This window comes from Martes martes (genome assembly GCF_963455335.1).
Source record: "Martes martes genome assembly, chromosome: 6".
In the NCBI taxonomy this organism is placed as follows: Eukaryota; Metazoa; Chordata; class Mammalia; order Carnivora; family Mustelidae; genus Martes; species Martes martes.
The window spans coordinates 121,252,954-121,271,255 of record NC_137893.1 but is presented as its reverse complement, the minus strand read 5'-3'; the positions used below and the strand labels follow the sequence as shown (position 1 = coordinate 121,271,255).

Genomic DNA, 18,302 nt, shown 5'->3' with positions numbered 1-18,302 from the left:
AAGATTGCAACAGCCAGCCACATAGTCAAAGAATTCAGCAAACTGAAAAACACTTTCACCAAAATGTCTAGAGGCAGGCTGGAAGGCATTAAAATTCAGGCCCCTCATCCCATAGTTCTCTGACAAAAGCAGTGTCTTCAATGCTGCTCTAAAGTCCAGAACCCCTTACATGGACAGAAACTAATGACTTCACAGATTCCAGATACCAGTTTTTCTAAACCATTCAACTTACTCTGTGAACACACCCTCAGACAATTACATCTCTGATTTGAAAAACCATTGTTACAATTCTGTTTCTAAACGTTATCACTAGAAAACTTCCAAGAAAACAGCAGGAGGGCAATCCCCTCTTTCTTCCTGTCTTGGGGAGCAGCATCTTACTAGAGTTCATGTCCTGGGTCACCAAAGGACCGGCTATTAGGTAGCAGAGCAAGGTGCCGCACTTCTCCCCAGTTTTCGCTGAGCGAAGCAGCCCTTTTCCCAAGAGCTACCGCAGTAGGGAGCCTTCAGGGCGTGCCCACTCCACCTTCCAACGCCTGGCACCCTATGGATCCCAATTCCTGTATCCCCGAAAACTACGCCCTTTTAGTACAAAAAACTCAGGCATAGGTGAAAGAAAACTTGTGTAAGGTCATTTTTGATAAACAAACAAAAAACCTTAAAAAAAAAAAAAAAGACCCAAAAGCAAAAATCCTCTATCCACCCATCCCTCCCTTCATTTTGCAGCGTGGACAACAATGGAGGACTACAACTCCCAGTGAGGCTTGCGTTCGTCCATCCGCGCAGAGACCAATGGATGTCTTATACGTGACTGACATCGACTAATCAGGTCCAGCCTCAATAAGGCTTTGTCTGCCGACGGTGGCGCGGGGCATGTTCTCCCGCCTCCCAGCCTAGGCGCACGCGCGCCCCGCCCTGCCCGCCTTCCCTCTTTCGCCCTCCCCTCTCTTTTCTCTCTCTCAGAACCTTCCTGCGGCTGCGTTCGGACCTAGCTGCTCCAGCCTCCGGGACACGTCCCATCCTTCCAGCCTGCGACTAGCAGTATAGAAAAAAAAAAATCCATATCATTTCTTGCCCCGTTACACACCTTGAGGCGAGCAAAAAAATTAAAATAAATTTTAACAATGAGGGAAATCGTGCACATCCAGGCCGGTCAGTGCGGCAACCAGATCGGTGCCAAGGTAAGGATTTTGAACCTCTTCTTTTAACTATATTTCTTTAGAGAAGAAAAAAAAAATCCAGGTTAATGATGGCTGTGATATATATTTGCATACCACCCATCGTCAAGCTTTGCCCCTCAAAAGTTTTCTATATGTAATAGACGTTTGTAGCTAGAATGTGTTTGCGAAAATGGGGAATTAGTCTTGGCTGGTTCATTTTGGGGAAGCTAAGGACCCTTCGGGTTTGGCGGTGGGAAGACCGTGGTTCTGTAAAATTTTATTTGAAAGTGTTCTAACGGTCCGAGTACGGGGAGGGAGGGAGATGCGGAAACGTCCGAGACAAAGCGAGGCGAGGTTTCCCCATGTGCATCCCCTCTTGGCTGGGCTTCGCCGGAGGGGGAAGGGGCGAGGCTCGGCGGCGGCTGAGGGGAGCATGGATCCCACGGTGGGGTGGGGGACGCGGTGCGCCAGAGTGGGCTGCACTGCTTGGTACCCTTCCCAAAAGATAGGCATCTCGCGCGCCCGCGATTCCCGAGGGGCGGTCCCGTAATTCTTTGTGGATGGAAAACTAATAGCTGCTGGGTTAATTTTATTTCTTTACATCTGCCGTAAAGATACCCTTTTAGGGCGTGAACCAATATAAAGAAAAGAGGATAGGAGAGCCCTTTTCTTTAAAGGGTCCCTCAGGACTAAACGGTGGGAGAAAGGAAGAGAATCCTTATTTAAAGCAAGGGGTAAAAAGCTAGCAAAGGAAGAAAATTCCGAGGCCAAGGCAGAGGGTGGGGGATGTTTTCTTTGGTGGGTTTTTTTTTTTTTTTTTTCGCGCGGTTACAGTGTAGCGGGGGAAGGGCAGGGAGGAAGTGCCGCTGCTACGTTGTAGCAGAAGGGCGGGGCCCGGGCGCCCCTGGCGCGCCGGGACAATGCGGCCCTGCCGGCCGGCTGGGGGCGCCCTAGCCCAAGCCGAGCCCCGCCTCTCGTGGGCGGTATTCACACCACGCCCACGCGCGACACCTCCCTTTGTCAGTGGCGCGGCGGGCGCGGGCCCCGCAGTCACGTGGAGGGCGGGGGTGGGGGGTGGTCATTTGCGGCAGCATCTGGTCTTCTCAAACCCCGGCCCATTGTGCGCGGTAGGAAGGTGTGCTTGTCCAGTCTGGTCGGCCGCTTCCATCTCCCTCTCCTCACACTCCCACCCTACAATTTCCTGCTATCGCCAGGCCTCCTCAGTTGCACCTCGTCTCACATTCCAGGCAATGAAAGCTGCAGCTTTCCTGGGGTTGGGGATGTCTAGTAGAAGGGTGTGGCGGGCAGGAGGAGGGAATGCCACAGGCCCTAGAACCAGGTTTACCACGGGCGTGTCCGGGATTAAAATGTGTATAGGTCGGGTGGTCATAATTGGCTGGGAGTAATTGGTGGGGATAATTGGCTGGAAGTCGCATTGCTTTCCTTCCGCAGTTCTGGGAGGTAATCAGTGATGAACACGGCATCGACCCCACCGGAACCTACCACGGTGACAGCGACCTGCAGCTGGATCGCATCTCCGTGTACTACAATGAAGCTACAGGTGAGGTTGGGAGCCCGGGGAATCTTGGGTCCCATCTCCTCTTCCGCTTCTTTGGGGTCTCTTCCAGCCCTGGAGAACCTCTTAATACTTTCTGATGAATCTCTCCTTTTTTAAAAGGAGGCCTTGGTTTGATTGCCCACCATGGGGCAAAAGATTGGCTCCTCTGCCCCCTGGTGGCCGCACTTGGAATCACAAGTTAGGGTCCCTGGCAGTCTCCCGCTCCAGCTGATCTCCTTTGCCAATTTTTACTCTTTTCTTCCATATAGGTGGCAAGTATGTTCCTCGTGCTATCTTGGTGGATCTAGAACCCGGGACCATGGACTCTGTTCGCTCAGGTCCTTTTGGGCAGATATTCAGACCAGACAACTTTGTTTTTGGTGAGTTATACACATATTAATAGGTAATACTGTTCAGCGTATTTGAGTAAAGGAGACAGCAAGGGCTAGGAGATTATTGGTATACTGGAGTGCTTAACCAGGGCTGTGTTCTGAAATCTCTAATACAGGGCGTTGGTGAATAATGGGGGAGGGATGTATCACAGGTGAGTGAGAAAGAAGGCACATTTGTGTACACAATTCCAAAAGTTAAAAAGTGGAAATTCAGTCCTTTATCTTTCTTTACTAATCAAGCTTGCCTCCCCACCCCATTCCAGGTCAGTCTGGGGCAGGCAACAACTGGGCCAAAGGCCACTACACAGAGGGGGCTGAGCTGGTTGACTCAGTCCTGGATGTGGTGAGGAAGGAGGCGGAGAGCTGTGACTGCCTGCAGGGCTTCCAGCTGACCCACTCACTGGGTGGGGGCACAGGCTCTGGAATGGGCACCTTGCTCATCAGCAAGATCCGAGAAGAGTATCCTGACCGCATCATGAACACCTTCAGTGTGGTACCCTCACCCAAAGTGTCTGACACTGTGGTCGAGCCCTACAATGCCACCCTCTCGGTCCATCAGTTGGTAGAGAACACAGATGAGACCTACTGCATTGACAACGAGGCCCTTTATGACATCTGCTTCCGCACTCTCAAGCTGACAACGCCAACCTACGGAGACCTGAACCACCTCGTCTCAGCCACCATGAGTGGTGTCACCACCTGCCTCCGCTTCCCTGGTCAACTCAATGCTGACCTCCGGAAGCTAGCCGTCAACATGGTGCCCTTCCCACGGCTCCACTTCTTCATGCCTGGCTTTGCACCTCTGACCAGCCGTGGAAGCCAGCAGTATCGGGCCCTCACTGTGCCTGAACTCACCCAGCAGGTCTTTGATGCCAAGAACATGATGGCTGCCTGTGACCCCCGTCATGGCCGTTACCTCACTGTGGCTGCTGTCTTCCGTGGGCGGATGTCCATGAAGGAGGTAGATGAGCAGATGCTCAACGTGCAGAACAAGAATAGCAGCTACTTCGTGGAGTGGATCCCCAACAACGTCAAGACAGCAGTCTGCGATATCCCACCTCGTGGCCTCAAGATGGCAGTCACCTTCATTGGAAATAGCACAGCCATCCAGGAGCTCTTCAAGCGCATCTCAGAGCAGTTCACGGCCATGTTCCGGCGCAAGGCCTTCCTCCACTGGTACACAGGTGAGGGCATGGACGAGATGGAATTCACTGAAGCTGAGAGCAACATGAATGACCTTGTCTCCGAGTACCAGCAGTACCAGGATGCCACCGCAGAAGAAGAGGAGGATTTCGGTGAGGAGGCCGAAGAGGAGGCCTAAGGCAGAGCACCATCACCTCAGGCTTCTCCATTCCCTCAGCCTTCTTCCTCAACTGCCCCTGTCCTCTCCCTCAGAATTGCATTTTCTGCCTTTGTCTTTTTTTTCCTTTTTTGGAGGGGGGGGTCCTAGAACACAGTGCCTGGCACATAATAGGCGCTCAATAAATACTTGTTGTTTGTTGAATGTCTCCTCTCTTCCACTCTGGGAAACCTAGATTTCTGCCATTCTCAGTGACCCTCTATTTCCTTTTGGTGTCCCCTTCTCCCATCTGTCCAGTTGGTATTTCCCTTTGTTTTGTATGATAATTCTCCAAGAAGCTGGGTCTCATCAGATCCCATCTAGAACCAAGTGCTTAAAACCCAGTAGATGGCCACCGTCCTATGCCCATGTGGTAGCCCCGGGGAAAGGAAACAAAGCTACCTCATAGCAGTAGAGGTACTTACAAGGAAGGGGTAGGGATTTCTATTCTAGAGCACTTTTGGAGAGGGGTATCCAGGCTCTTGAGTCCTATTTCCAGGAATTTCCCTGCTCCTCTCAGCTTCAGGAGAGGTGTTGACAGTATTATTTCTATTTTTCTGTCTTTTTCCAAGCTGTGTCCTGAGCTGTTTTTGCAGGGGTCTAACCCACCCTGTTAAAGCAGGATCCTTCCTTTTTCCTACATAACCACCTTCATATGTTGGATTCCTTCCTTTTCCCCTGGTTGGAGAAGGGGGCCAAGAAGGGGAAGAGGGACTAGCCTCCAGAAAGACCCTCCCCATCCCCACCCTTTCTTAGCAAACATCCACTTCTGTGTATATGCACAAAGATTTGTACTGCTACCTAAATCTTTTGAATCATTCTTCCAGAGAAGGGACAAGGAGACCCTCCCATCTTTGGCAACATCTCATTTTTTCCTTTTGCTATTCCCTCCCCTGCCCTTGACTTCATCCTGTCCTACACTTCAAATTTCTATTTTGTGTTGAACTTGCTTTTTTTCATATTGAAAAGATAACATTGCCCCAAGAGCCAAAAATAAATGACAACTGAAAAAATAAGTTGCGAGATGTGTGCTCATTTAGGGAAAGAGTACCAGTGGATAGAGGAGGCTCAAGTTCAGCGACACACACTTTGCTCTCCATGAACTGATGAGAATATCCTTATACTTAATGGACCTTTTTTTTTTTTTTTTAAAGATTTTATTTGACAGCTCACATGTAGGCAAAAAGGCAGGCAGAGAGAGGGGGAAGCAGCTCCCTGCTGAGCAGAGCCTGATGCGGGCTAGAGCCAGGACCCTGAGATCAGGGCCTGAGCTGAAGGCATAGCCTTAACCAACTGAGCCACCCAGGCACTCCAGCCTCTTCTCTTAATCCTGGTACCCAAAGACCCCAGCACCTTCACTACCAGCCTCAATAACTGGGATAGCCATAGGCTCAGATACACCGGATCAACGAGAATTGAGATGAATGTTAAATAGGGCATAAGTGGTTCCCAGCCCATCAACAACCTCCTGGAACTTAACAGAAATGCAGATCTTTAGGCCTACCCAACCAGAAACCAGTTAACTAGCCATCTATTTTTAACTACTCCCGGAGAATGTTGGCAAATGCAGAGTTGAGAGCTACTGCCCCACATGAAATGTGTAGCTCATCCAGGGCATACAGGGTTCGTTTGGGCTATAGTATCTTGATGTTTTCTCTTACCCTCTGGGATTTTCTCAGTCAACTTTAGGGAAAGTTAACCAGTGGAGAGTATCACTTAATGGTCCCATTCTAAAGTAACACTGTTAAACCTAATACAACATGCTTCTAAGTACACAAAATCTCAGAGTGACCCTGGAAATTTAAGTCTAATTTTCCTTGGCCTTATTTTCAGTAGTTCTTGGGACTAGGTTAATTCCCACTACTTCCACTTCAGCATGCTTTTCTGCCTATAACCAACTTTGCAGGAAAAAAGTGGTACAATTTTAAAAGGATACAAGGTAACTTCTCCCATTCTTTTTTTTTTTTTTTTAAGGTTTTATTTGACAGAGATCACAGGCAGGCAGAGAGAGAGGAGGAAGCAGGCACCCCACAGAGCAGAAAGCCCAATGTGGGCTCAATCCCAGGACCCCAGGATCATGACCTGAGCCTAAGGTAGAGACTTTAACCCACTGAGCCACCCAGGCGCCCCCAACTTCTTCCATTCTAAAAAATATATTGAATGAAGGGAGTAAGCTACATTCCAGCATTAATTTTGGATGAGTTCTGCTTTATTAAGTTAATTGTTAATCAGTATTAGTGCTTTTTAACAGCAATTGATTTGACAAAGTTAACCTCAGGCCATCCCTCAGTTTTGGTCAGGAAAATTCTAGACAATAGGTGCACGTGGTCTAGGAAGTTAAGTTGGGGGTGAGTAAGATAATGAGAAGACTGGCATGAAACCCCTGGGGGACTGGTAGTCTCGGCAGTGTGGGGCTGGGAAGAGCAACCCTTCCCCTCCAAGGCAAGGCACAGGCTATTTGGCAAGGAGATGGGGGGGGTACCCCACTGTCAAGGGCATGCTCAGGGAAGCCAGTTGTGCATGCAGTATGGGTACCATTCTGGCAACCATGAGGCTAGGTACTGGAGCGAAGGTTGGCTCAGGCTGTTCGTAAAGGCTTGTGGTTAACCTGGTAAAAAGACAACAATGATGAAATTTGGGAATCATGTACCCTGTTCTCCCAACTCCCCATCTGGATGAGGGCTGCAGGGAGGACATGCATTTCCAAAAGTCTTCTAAGAAGTTTTTTCTGCCACCCTACCTTACCCTCTTGTCAAGTGGTCATTAGGACCCGTCCACAGCAACAAATCACTGAAAAGGAGTGGAGGGGGCTAGAACCCTGCTTGCACAGACCCTCCTTAGCTCATCTTTCAGGGCTTTCTTTTTTTTTTTTTTAAATTATTATTTATTTATTTTTTTAAAAAAAGATTTTATTTATTTATTTGACAGAGATCACAAGTAGGCAGAGGCAGGCAGAGAGAGAGAGAGAGAGGAGGAAGCAGGCTCCCCGCTGAGCAGAGAGCCTGATGTGGGGCTCGATCCCAGGACCCTGGGATCATGACCCAAGCCGAAGGCAGAGGCTTTAACTCACTGAGCCACCCAGGCACCCCTTTCAGGGCTTTCAATGCCGGCTTCACGAAGGATCCAAGGAATCTAACTTGAAGGTCACTGTTATGGTCTACTGCTTTCACTTACATATGTAATTTTTTTTTAAGGTACTTTGAGAGAGAATATGCACAAGCAGGGGGAGAGAGAGGGACAAGCAGACTCTGCACTGAGCACAGAGCCCAACACAGGACCCCAAGATCATGACCTGAGCTGTAACCAAGAGCTGGATGCTCAACCGACTGAGCCACTCAGGTGCCCCTATATAATTTTTTCTTTTCTTTTCTTTTAAAGATTCTTTTTTTTTTTTTAAAGATTTTATTTATTTACTTGTCAGAGAGAGAGAGAGAGAGAGAGAGAGAGAGTGAGCACAGGCAGACAGAGTGGCAGAGGGAGAAGCAGGCTCCCGCAGAGCAAGGAGCCCGATGTGGGACTCGATCCCAGGACGCTGGGATCATGACCTGAGCCGAAGGCAGCCGCTCAACCAACTGAGCCACCCAGGCGTCCCTATAATTTTTTCTTAAGGACTCTCATATATAGTATGTGCCAGGCACTGTGCTAAACACTACAAATACCCATTTAATTCCCTTAATAATTCAATAGAGTAGATACTATTATTAACCTGATTTTAAGGTGAGGAAAAAGGTACAGAGAAGTAGCTAACTTGTCTAAGGTCACAGCTAGCATGACCACAGCCAAGATTCACTATGGTTCCAGAGCCTGCTCTCTGACCTCTGTCATAATCTGTAGGTAAATAAACAGGGACCAAGAAAAGCAGTAATGGCTGCAACCAGTTCCTTGTACTAGTGGGGCGACTACAAGGCTCTAGAAGACAGTCAGCCTGGGTTTGAAATCTAGCTTTACCAGCCGTATGATGGGGCACAGTTCCTTAACATACTGAAAGTTGTTTCTTTTTTTTTTTTTTTTTGAGATTTTATTTATTTATTTGACAGACAGAGATTACAAGTAGGCAGAGGCAGGGAGAGAGGGAGGAAGGAAAGCAGGCTCCCTGCCGAGCAGAGAGCCTGATGCGGGCCTCGATCCCAGGACCCTGGGATCATGACCTGAGCCGAAGGCAGAGGCTTTAACCCACTGAGCCACCCAGGCGCCCTGAAAGTTGTTTCTTTACTTTGTAAAATACTATATACCTAAAGGATAGCTTCGTTAAAAAACAAACAAACAAAAACAAAAACCAACCATTTGTGTAGAAGCTTAGCACTCTGGGGACACCTGGGGGGCCCAGTGGGTTAAACGTCTGCCTTCAGCTCAGGTCATGATCCCAGGGTCCTGGGACTGAGCCCCACATCAGGTTCTCTGCTCAGTGGGGAATCTGTTTTGCCCTCTCCCCTTCCCCCCACTCAAGCTTTCTCTCTCCCTCTGAAATAAATAAAATCTTTTTAAAAAAGCAGTAGCAGCAGCAGCTTAGCACCGCATCTAGCATATAGAAAACAATGTCAATGTCAATGGCTCTGGAGATTCCTGGGTGCAGGCCTAGTACTAGGCCTACCACATCACATGCCTGGGGAACCCAGAAATTTACAGGAAATCCACAGTGCTCACCCTAGAGACCCTCACCTGGGAGATGCTGACACCTGTGAGTCTCTCCACGCTCTCCGGCAGGCGGGTCAGGATGTCCAGTACTTCCCCGGTCACTTTGGCCGCCCCCATGGTCCCACCTCCACTGGACACCAGTGTGATCTTATTGGCTGAGGTCAGGGGACCACTGATCTCCTCTGCTACCTGGTAGGTGAGAGATGCCAACTCAGCACCTATGGTCTGATCATACCCCTCCTCAAACACCTTACCCTGGGCTTCGAGATTGTTGACATTCTTCAGTTTGTAAGGATCGTCGCTCCTCACTTCAGTCACTGGCTTATAATTCCCACCCCTAATTTACAGTTCCCTAGTCTGGCTCTCTGCAAGCCCCTCTTTCCTCCCTCACCCTACACTCCCTGGTTCTGTTCCTCTCCTGGTGCCCACACCACCGGCAGACCTGGGGCAACTTCTCCAGCAGCATGTCCAGCTGAGCGGCCTCGCGGTACAGCTGGAACGCTTCTGCCTTCTTGGCCATCTGCTCGGCCTCGGCCCGAGCTCGAGCCCCTATGGCAAAGGCCTCGGCCTCCCCACGCATCTGAGAACAGTACAGGAAACTGTGGGACTGACGCCTGTTGTTAAGGACAAGAAACCCCAGCTCAAACAGCAACCCCCACTTGCTCCACAAGCCGCCAAGAGCCACCTCTTAACTCACCCTCACAGATTCAGCTTCTGCCTCAGCTTGCATGATCAGCTGGGACCTGGCACAGAAAGGGAAGTGGAGGGAGGGGCTGAGGAAGGGCCAAAGGCAGGCCCTGCTCCAGAGACATAGGCGCCTGTAACCCGAGTTCCATAGGAGTTCAGATAGTGAAGACCTCAGCTCTTCATATGGGGGCACCCAGGTCATAAAGGACTAGGATGGGGCCTGGGAAGGGGCATTTACTTCTCTGCCTCAGCAAGGCGCTCCAGCTTGTAGCGCTCGGCTTCTGCAGGCTTCCGAACTCGGGCCTCCAGCTCCTTCTCTCGGCGGGCGATCTCCTGTTCCTGCACTGCCACCTGCTGGGCCCGCTCCACCACCTGCACCTGGACCCGCTGCTCCTCGATCTGCTGCTTAGTTTTGGCCACCTGAGTAGGAGCGATGCTCGACATCAGGGCTGAAGAGCAAGCTCCCAGGAACCACAGAGAGAAGCCAGGGCCAGGGCTCCTGGGTGAGATTATTCATACAGTAAGTACATGAAACCAGTCCTCAGTGGGCTTAGCCAGCCCAGGGGAGTCCATCTCCCATACGGCTCCCAATCATGGCTTGGGGGATGGCCTGATCCTCCTCTGAGGCAGAGGGTAGGGTAATTTCCAAGCAGCCTTGGCATCAAGAGCTGGACAGGATGGGGATCCAACCCCTGTTCTTCCTCAGGCCAGGCTAAGGGTCCCTCTGTTGAGCTCCCATATTAGTCTATTTTTTCAGTGTCCCTCTGTAGGGTATGAGCACCTGGAGGGCTCTGATGCGTGGTGGCCATCTTCCACCTACAGCCTCACTCAGAGCCATCCACTTCTCTCCATCTGAGCTGCTGTAACCTTCCTGCAAGCCACCATCAATTCCAGCCCCCCCTGCAATCGCTTCCTACTGGCTCTGGCGGTGATGCTGGAGTGTGTATATATCTCTTTCATTTTTATTTTTTGTATATGGTACACATTCAAAAGAAAATAAAAAAGAACAGTGAGAAGCAAGATTTCTGTCCACTTATTTCCTTAAACCACCTTGTTCCTTTCCCCAGAGGTAGTTACTGTGACCAGCTTTTTCTGTACTCTTCTTCCAGGAACATTCTAAACATTTACAAGAACATGTACATATAGAATTCCTCTTATTTACACATATTTCTTTTTTTTAAAAAATATTTTATTTATTTATTTGACACAGAGAGATCACAAGGAGGCAGAGAGGCAGGCAGAGAGAGAGAGAGAGAGGAGGAAGCAGGCTCCCCACTGAGCAGAGAGCCCGATGTGGGACTCGATCCCACGACCCTGAGATCATGACCTGAGCCGAAGGCAGAGGCTTTAACCCACTGAGCCACCCAGGCGCCCTACACATATTTCTTTTTATTATTCCTATAGAGTAGATATCTGAAGGCTCTTTTCAAGATTTTGGTGAGAGAGGTACCAGAGAGGAGCATGCTTCTCTATGGCCCCAATGCTCTGACTCAGCCATGGACCATTATCCCTGAGGGTCTTATCAACAGCAGAGATGATATCCCTGCCTTTACTGCATCCATGTGTTCACTCCAGAGGAAAGGTGCTTCTGGACATGGCACCCTGTGCTGTCCCTGACCCTAAAATTTCAGACCGGTTCCAAATTGACCAGTTGCTCTCTCCTTCAATGTGCAGGATCTCTCTCTCTCTCTCGGTGTTGGAGTCCCTCCTGCCCCCTTTTTTAGGCCCACCTTTTGATGAAATAACCCCCCAGTAGCTTCCTTGGAAGAAGTACATGGGCAGTAAGTTTTCTGAGATCTTGCTTTTCTGAGGTTTTTTCCTACCTTTTTGTTTGAATGACAGTTTGAGTACAGGTTACTATGTTAGAATTCATTTTTTTTTTTTAAGATTTTATTTATTTGACAGAGAGAGACACAGTGAGAGAGAGAGCATAAGCAAGGGTAGTGGGAGAGGGAGAAGCAGGCTACCCGCTGAGCAGAGAGCCTGACATGGGACTTGATCCCAGGACCCTGGGATCATGACCTGAGCCAAAGGCAGACACTTAATGACTGAGCCACCCAGGCGCCTCTAGAATTCATTTTCTATTCATATTTTGAAGGCATTGCTCCAATGGTCTCCTGGCTTCTTGAAAAATCTGAAGTCATTTTGATGCCTGACTCTTTGTGACCTTTCTCTCTGGAAGCTTTTAGATCCCTTCTTTGTTCTCTATGTTCTGAAATTTCACAGGGTAGTTGTTTCTTATTCGTTGTATTGCACATTTGGTGGACTGTTTCAATCTAGAAAGTCATATCTTTCAGAACAGACATTTTAAGTATTTTTTCCACTAGTGATTTTTCTCCCATTTTCTTTGTTCTGTTAATTTATTTGATTAATCTGTAGATTAGGATTAATAAATTTATTACAATTAGAATTTATTACAATTAGATTAATAAATCCAGACTCAATAGAATTTCTTGTGATTTTTTCCCCCTCATTTCTGCCATCTTACTGAATTTAAGAGCTCTCATTTTGTTTTGTTTTATGCCCTGATTTTCTAGATGTGAATTCTTCTCTTATCTCAGAGAATATTAAAAAAATTTTTTTAAGTTTTCTCCTCCTTCCATAATATGTATCCTCCAAGTTGCTTTGCTGTTTGTGGTTTTAGTCTCAGACTTGAACACTGCAGGATTCCCTCATATATCAGGGAATCCCTGGCTGGCTGCTCACAGTGAAGGAGGTCTAAAACAGTGAAAGGAAACTGTGGGCATGTGGGTGAGGTTGCTGGCTCTGAGCTTCACTCTATGGTGATTTGGGCAAGTCATCTACTGAGGAACCTATGATTCAGGATCCTTAAAGTCTTTCCCTTTGCACTGGTCATGTTCCTCAGCACAGCACAGTCATTAGAATGACTTCTTTGGAAGATGCATCCAGGGGACAAATGGATAAGGAGGTTAGGGGAGGCCGTCAGCATTTAGGATTCAATGGTCATATCGTACCCACCACTGATAAAGTACCATTGGCTTAGTCGATTATGATGGCTTTCCAGCTTCCAAAATGATGTTTGCTGTTCCTATTGATCCTGTTCTCTCCATCTGTTTTCACCTTCTCTTTCTTCTTTTTAAAAATCACTCTATGTGGTTTTAGTGAGGTTTTAGAGGGAGTGCAATTAACTGCATTTATTCAATCCACCATCTCTGAAAAAGCTTCCAACTTATCTTCCCGCTTCTTGTCTTCTGAGAATCAACTCTCCACACAGCAGACACACTGATCCTTGTAAAAATGTGAATGAGGGGATGCCTGGGTGGCTCAGTCGGTTAAGCTGCTGCCTTTGGCTCAGGTCACGATCCCAGGGTCCTGGGATCGAGTCCCACATCTGACTCCTTGCTTGACGGGGAGGCTGCTTCTCTCTCTGTCTCTGCCTGCCACTCTGCCTGCTTGTGCTCTCTCTCTCTGACAAATAAATAAATAAATAAATAAATAAATAAAATCTTAAAAAAGAAAAAATGTGAATTAGACCATGGCACCTCCCTGCTTAAAGTTCTCCAGTAGGATTCCACTGGGCTTGGAATTCTCTTTTAAGTCTCCAACACGGCCACCTGAACTCTATGGGACCTGGCCCTGCCTGCCTTGCCATCTCACTCACAGCATACCAGCCCTACCAGATCAGAACCCTCCTCTCTGTTCTTGGGACACACCAAGCTCTTTCCTACCTCTGGGCCTTTGCATGTGATGGTCCTCTGTCTAACCACATATGGCTATTTATACTTAAAATTAATTAAAATTAAGGGCAGCTCAGTGGGTTGGGCCTCTGCCTTCAGCTGCTGTCATGATCTCAGGGTCCTGGAATTGAGCCCCGCATGGGCATCGGTCTCTCTGCACAGCAGGGAGCCTGCTTCCCCCACTCCCCGCCTGCTTCTCTGCCTACTTGTGACATCTCTCTTGGGACAAATAAATAAAATCTTAAAAAAATTAAAATTAAATAAAATTTAAAATTTAAGTAAATAAATAAAAATTAAAATTCTGTTCTTTACTCACATTTCACTAGCTACAGCTCCACAAGCCACATTTCAAGCACTCAGTACCACAGCATTTACAATTACAGATTTACAGCATTTCCATAAACACAGAAAGTTCTACTGGAACAGCACCGGCCAAGAATGCTCTTGGCCCACAACTCCTTACATTGTTGGCTCTTTCTCATCTTCAGGTTTATCTCATAAATCACTTCCTCACTGAAGCTTTCTTGGATTACCCCGAACCTCTGCACTGTTTTTTTTCATCCCTCGGTACATTTCCTTCATAGCACTTAAACAAGATAATTAGAACTTATGAAAGTTATTTACTTGCTTACTAGCTGTTCCCTGTTTTATAATATAAGCTCCACAAAAGCAGGAATCTTTTCTGTCTCATTCATACTTACACCCTCACTTCTAAAACAATGTCTGGCACATCTTAGGCACTTGACAGATATCTGTTGAATGAATTCCTATTTCCCCAAGTACCTAGCACAAAGCCTGACACAAAAGAAAAGAGCTGATAAAAGTTGGAACAGAGCCAAAACCTGCCCAATCCTTTGATTTGCAGATAAGAAAAGCTGTATTTAGGTTAAGGACCATCCAGCTTGCATAGTGGAAATGGTTTCCACTATGTTAATGCTTCTCAAATGCCAATGTATACATGAATCCCCTAGGGATTTTGTTAAAACACAGATTCTAGGGGCACCTGGCTGACTCAGTCAGTAGAGCATGCAACTCTTGATCTCAGGGTTATGCATTCGAGCCCCAGGTCGGGTGTGGAGCCTACTTTAAAAAAAAAAACCAATTCAGATTCTGATTCAGTCAGCAGGGCCGGAGCTGGAGATTCTGTATCTAATAAGGCCCACAGCAATGCCACTGCTACTGGTAGGCAGACCACACTGAAGCAAAGTTCAGGAATTTAGTATCATAAACTAAAGACGTTTTGTATTTCAGTATCCTTTAAGCCTATACCCACTCTTGGCAAAACCAAATTTCATAACATTGTTTTCCTTTGGGTAAAGGTCTCAAAGTACAGTTGACTCTCATTATTCACGATAGATCTTGTCTATAAAGTAGCCATGAATACTGAATTAGCAAATACTTATTTTCTTGTTAGGGGAAACATACCGTTAGGTTCCTGTGATCCCCTGTTCACGACAGATCACTAGATATGCTTGCTATATATGTGTTTCTGTTTAAAGATACCTTATATAATATACATATTCATTAACAATTAAGTTATTGCTGACGGCACTATAACTCATGCCTGAAAGAAGCTTATCCAACACATGTAATTTCTCTGTAAGGCATATCACAGTCTCCTTGCACTTAGGAACACTTAGCACTTTAGCAGCATGCTTGGGGGCCATTTTAAAGAGCAAAACCACCAACAAAGAGTACAAGAATGCAAAAGATGTAGCAGTAAATATACTATGAAAATGACACTGTTTACATTATGAGAGCTGAACAAGAAGGCAAAACATCTTGTTCAGCCTCAACTGCACCATCAGGCAACTCAAATTCTTCATTGCTCTGTGCATGTCTGCAAATGATCACAAAGGTGCCACGAGGACTGCTTCTGGGATTACCAGTAAATTTTAGTGAGTAGGCCCATTCTCAAATACAGAATCTGCAAGCAATGAGGACTGACCATGCCTCCGTGCAGTATCAAGGGCTGCCCCTATCTCACTTTGCAGGATGCAAAGCCAAGTCCATGTTTTCCTCCTTATGCCCTTCTCGGATCACCAGGGATGTTGTGAGCCCATAGAAAATCAGAAAACGGGCCCCCTCCCCTGGGTGGATGCAGTAACAACTCACCTGTGTGGGAATGCACAGCACGGTGAGTGTGGAGAATGGGCTGGATGTTAGCTCTCTTCACCCACCCATCCAGGTGCCCTTCCCCAGGGGACAATCTGCTGGAAACATATGATCACATCCTACTGACCATATCCCTTCTTGGCCTTCACTTTGCTTTTCAACTGAAATGCTTGGGTCTTTCAAATCATCAGATGGAGGAGTTGGGTCAGAAATGTAGAGTCAGAATAAAGGGATCAGAGTTAGAATATGAGAAAGTGTGACGGCCTAAGATGGAGGGCTTCAGAGGAATGAACTGCCCAGTGTGAGAGCTCTGACCTGAAGCTGATAGGCGAGGTCAGCCTGTGCGCGGCGGGTGTTGACCTCGATGTCATATGCAGCCTTCTTTAGCTCATAGTCTCTCTGTGCCTTGGCCATCTCGATCTCACTCAGGTACTGGGCAGACACCTTCTCTTGCTTAGCTTTGGCTTCCTGTCCACCCAGAGATCAGGGAGGAAGTTAGAGTAGGGAGAGGAAGGCCCCAGGGGGGACAGCCTGCTCCTCACTAGGCTCCCCTACATGTGCCTCATCTATTTCCTCTGCCAACCCAGCTCTACGAGCCCTCACTCAGTTGTGCCCCTTCCATCCCGTCTCCCGCTGCATGCCCAAGAAGCCCACGGGGACCAAGTGATCCCCCAAGTAGAATCTATCTCACCCGGATCCCAGCGTCTCTTTTGGCTTCTGCCTCCCCAATCCGAGCATCTTTTTGGACTTGAGCTGTTCTAGCCTTCCCTAAGGAGTGTAAATAGTCCTGTGAGAGAGAAGCAGCAATCAGAATCCTCAGGAGGATTTAAGAGATGGGAGCAGGGAACGGGAGAGAATCAGCCACCCAAGTTTGTTTACCTGATCATCATGAATGTCCTTCAGGGTGTAGCTAACCACACTGATGCCCATGTTGACCAGGTCTGAGGAGGCCACTTTGAAAACTTGCTCTGAAAATTTCTGTCTGTCCTTATAGATCTCCTAGGGTAACAAAATGGTGGGAAGGAGGAACTTAAGCTCTCAGTCCTCCAGATACTATCTCCCACAGACTAGCTGGGTCCTTGTGCCATTCACTCTGGTATCTCTTCCAGATCTTTCCCTGGCCTCAAGCCCACCTCCACAGTCATGTGAGCCATGATAGCCCTCTGGTGGCCTTCCAGAGTCTCCAGTGCAATATGGGCAATCTCAGCCTCTGTCTTCCCCAGGAACATCTGGCAGGCAGCTGCCAACATCTCCTTGTTCTGCCCCTGGATTTTTACCTGTAACCAGAGTAGGGATAGGGAAAGTGTGGTGAAGGTCTCATAAAGCCAGGTAGGAAGCAGGAAGAGAATGGAAGAGTCAAGTGCTTTGGGAGTCCCTGGAGAAGGTGAGACTTAGCAGAGACATTTCTCTGCAGCCAGAGGTTGGGAAGGCCATTATGAGAAGATTCTCAATGTCTGGGCACAAAGAAGGTGATGAAGGAATGGACTCCGGGTGGGTAAAGGCTCTGAAAGCCTCACCTGGGCAATGCCAGTGACTGAGATGGGGACCCCGTGGCGAGTGTAAACCTTTTCACTCTTGACATTGAGGGTCAGTGTGTTGAGAGAGATCCTATGGGAAAAAGAAGGAGTGGACAGTGAGAAAAAAAGAAAAGAGAAAACTGGGGTTCCCCTTCCCTGGTTCTTTTTCTACCTACCTCTGGATTTGCTGGATGCAGGGCAGGACAAAGACACGTCCTCCAGCCACCATGACTGGGGGGCTTCGGCAGAAACCTGCAAGGTGCGAGGGCAGTAAACTGCAGCGCCAGGGGTAGGGCTAGAATATGGAAGACTGAACAGCTGAGTGGGGGGCGGGAATAAGCCCCACAAGGAAATCTGGGAGCTGGGGTGGAGGCAGTCTGGGCCTTGGAAGGGCAGCACTGGGAATCACAAGTGGGTGGCTTGCAGCCGACGCGGGGGAGGGGAGGGGGCAAGAGGCCCGCGCCTGGGGCGCTGGTAGGGAGAAGGGTAGAGGCCAGACCTGCAAGGGTTTGGGGGGGAATTGGCTGAGAAGAGAACTTACCGGAGACCACCATGGCCTCATTTGGGCCACAGGTGAAAAACATGGCTCAGGCTGGAGCTGGAGGAAAAGGAAAGGAAGCCTTTGCGGGCGCGGGTCCACAGGAGTGAATATTCTCCCTTTCCCGTCAGTCTCGCCCAATCTCCAGCCACCAGGGCCCAGTCCCCTCCGCACCTTACCGCTACGGCATTTGCCTGTTCAATCCCACAGATCCCAGAGACTCCCTCCCCTTCGCGGGTTTACAGCCACTCCCTTCCCCCTGCCCCTACTGTGAGGGCGGTTTCTGGCTCCGGTGATAAAAGCTCTCTCGCGCCTTGAGGCCCCCAAACCTTGCGCCACCCTCCCTGCTCCTCCGCGGTCCGACTCCATCTCGCCTCCCCACCCACCTTTCCGCACGCGGGCGGTGGCCGGGCCGGGGCGCGCAGCGGATTCGGGAGCCGAGCAGCGGTCCCGGGGAACTGCCTTCCAGCCAGCGGTGCCCGCGCTCGCGCCCCTCACTCGGCCGCACCCGGTTGCTGCGGCAGACGCGACCCCGCCCCCCGCGGTCGGCACCCTCCGCCCCGCGCGCTCCGCCCGCCCCTTTCCCGGCACGCCGCGCTCGCGCTGGCAGCCCGCCCGCCCGCCGCCGTCCTTCCCCGGCCTGGAGCTCCGCCCCGGGAAGCG

The 18,302-nt window shown here is 48.9% G+C and overlaps 2 protein-coding genes across 3 annotated transcripts; one reads left to right on the top strand and one right to left on the bottom strand.

Moving 5' to 3' along the window:
• Positions 1–868: 868 nt before the first annotated feature.
• Positions 869–4,614, top strand: TUBB (tubulin beta class I). The gene is made up of 4 exons (XM_080806785.1): positions 869–1,181; positions 2,613–2,721; positions 2,988–3,098; positions 3,374–4,614. Exons 1-4 carry the CDS (start codon positions 1,125–1,127, stop codon positions 4,429–4,431), a joined length of 1,335 nt encoding a protein of 444 aa, XP_080662911.1. The 5' UTR covers positions 869–1,124; the 3' UTR covers positions 4,432–4,614.
• A 1,806-nt stretch (positions 4,615–6,420) lies between these two features.
• On the bottom strand, positions 6,421–18,186 carry FLOT1 (flotillin 1). Of its 2 annotated transcripts, none has more exons than XM_080806787.1 (13): positions 18,026–18,186; positions 17,643–17,699; positions 17,274–17,353; positions 17,102–17,192; positions 16,718–16,861; positions 16,464–16,583; positions 16,276–16,371; positions 15,900–16,052; positions 10,010–10,191; positions 9,782–9,827; positions 9,527–9,664; positions 9,109–9,273; positions 6,421–7,057 (listed from the first exon to the last, which is right to left on the bottom strand). In XM_080806787.1, exons 2-13 carry the CDS (start codon positions 17,661–17,663, stop codon positions 7,028–7,030), a joined length of 1,266 nt encoding a protein of 421 aa, XP_080662913.1. In that variant the 5' UTR covers positions 17,664–17,699; positions 18,026–18,186; the 3' UTR covers positions 6,421–7,027. The 2 variants fall into 2 exon arrangements, with proteins under 2 accessions (XP_080662913.1, XP_080662912.1); XM_080806786.1 differs by having other exon boundaries at positions 17,278–17,353.
• Between the last annotated feature and the right edge of the window lie 116 nt (positions 18,187–18,302).

Excerpts from the sequence above, each read along its gene's own strand:
- TUBB (XM_080806785.1), top strand. The coding sequence starts at position 1,125 with ATGAGGGAAATCGTGCACATCCAGGCCGGTCAGTGCGGCAACCAGATC. Across the intron at positions 1,182-2,612 it reads GCAACCAGATCGGTGCCAAG|TTCTGGGAGGTAATCAGTGA; the intron begins GTAAGGATTTTG and ends TTCCTTCCGCAG. Across the intron at positions 2,722-2,987 it reads GTACTACAATGAAGCTACAG|GTGGCAAGTATGTTCCTCGT; the intron begins GTGAGGTTGGGA and ends TCTTCCATATAG.
- FLOT1 (XM_080806786.1), bottom strand. The coding sequence starts at position 17,685 with ATGTTTTTCACCTGTGGCCCAAATGAGGCCATGGTGGTCTCCG. Across the intron at positions 16,584-16,717 it reads TGGCTCACATGACTGTGGAG|GAGATCTATAAGGACAGACA; the intron begins GTGGGCTTGAGG and ends TTGTTACCCTAG. Across the intron at positions 9,274-9,526 it reads TGCTGGAGAAGTTGCCCCAG|GTAGCAGAGGAGATCAGTGG; the intron begins GTCTGCCGGTGG and ends CTCACCTACCAG.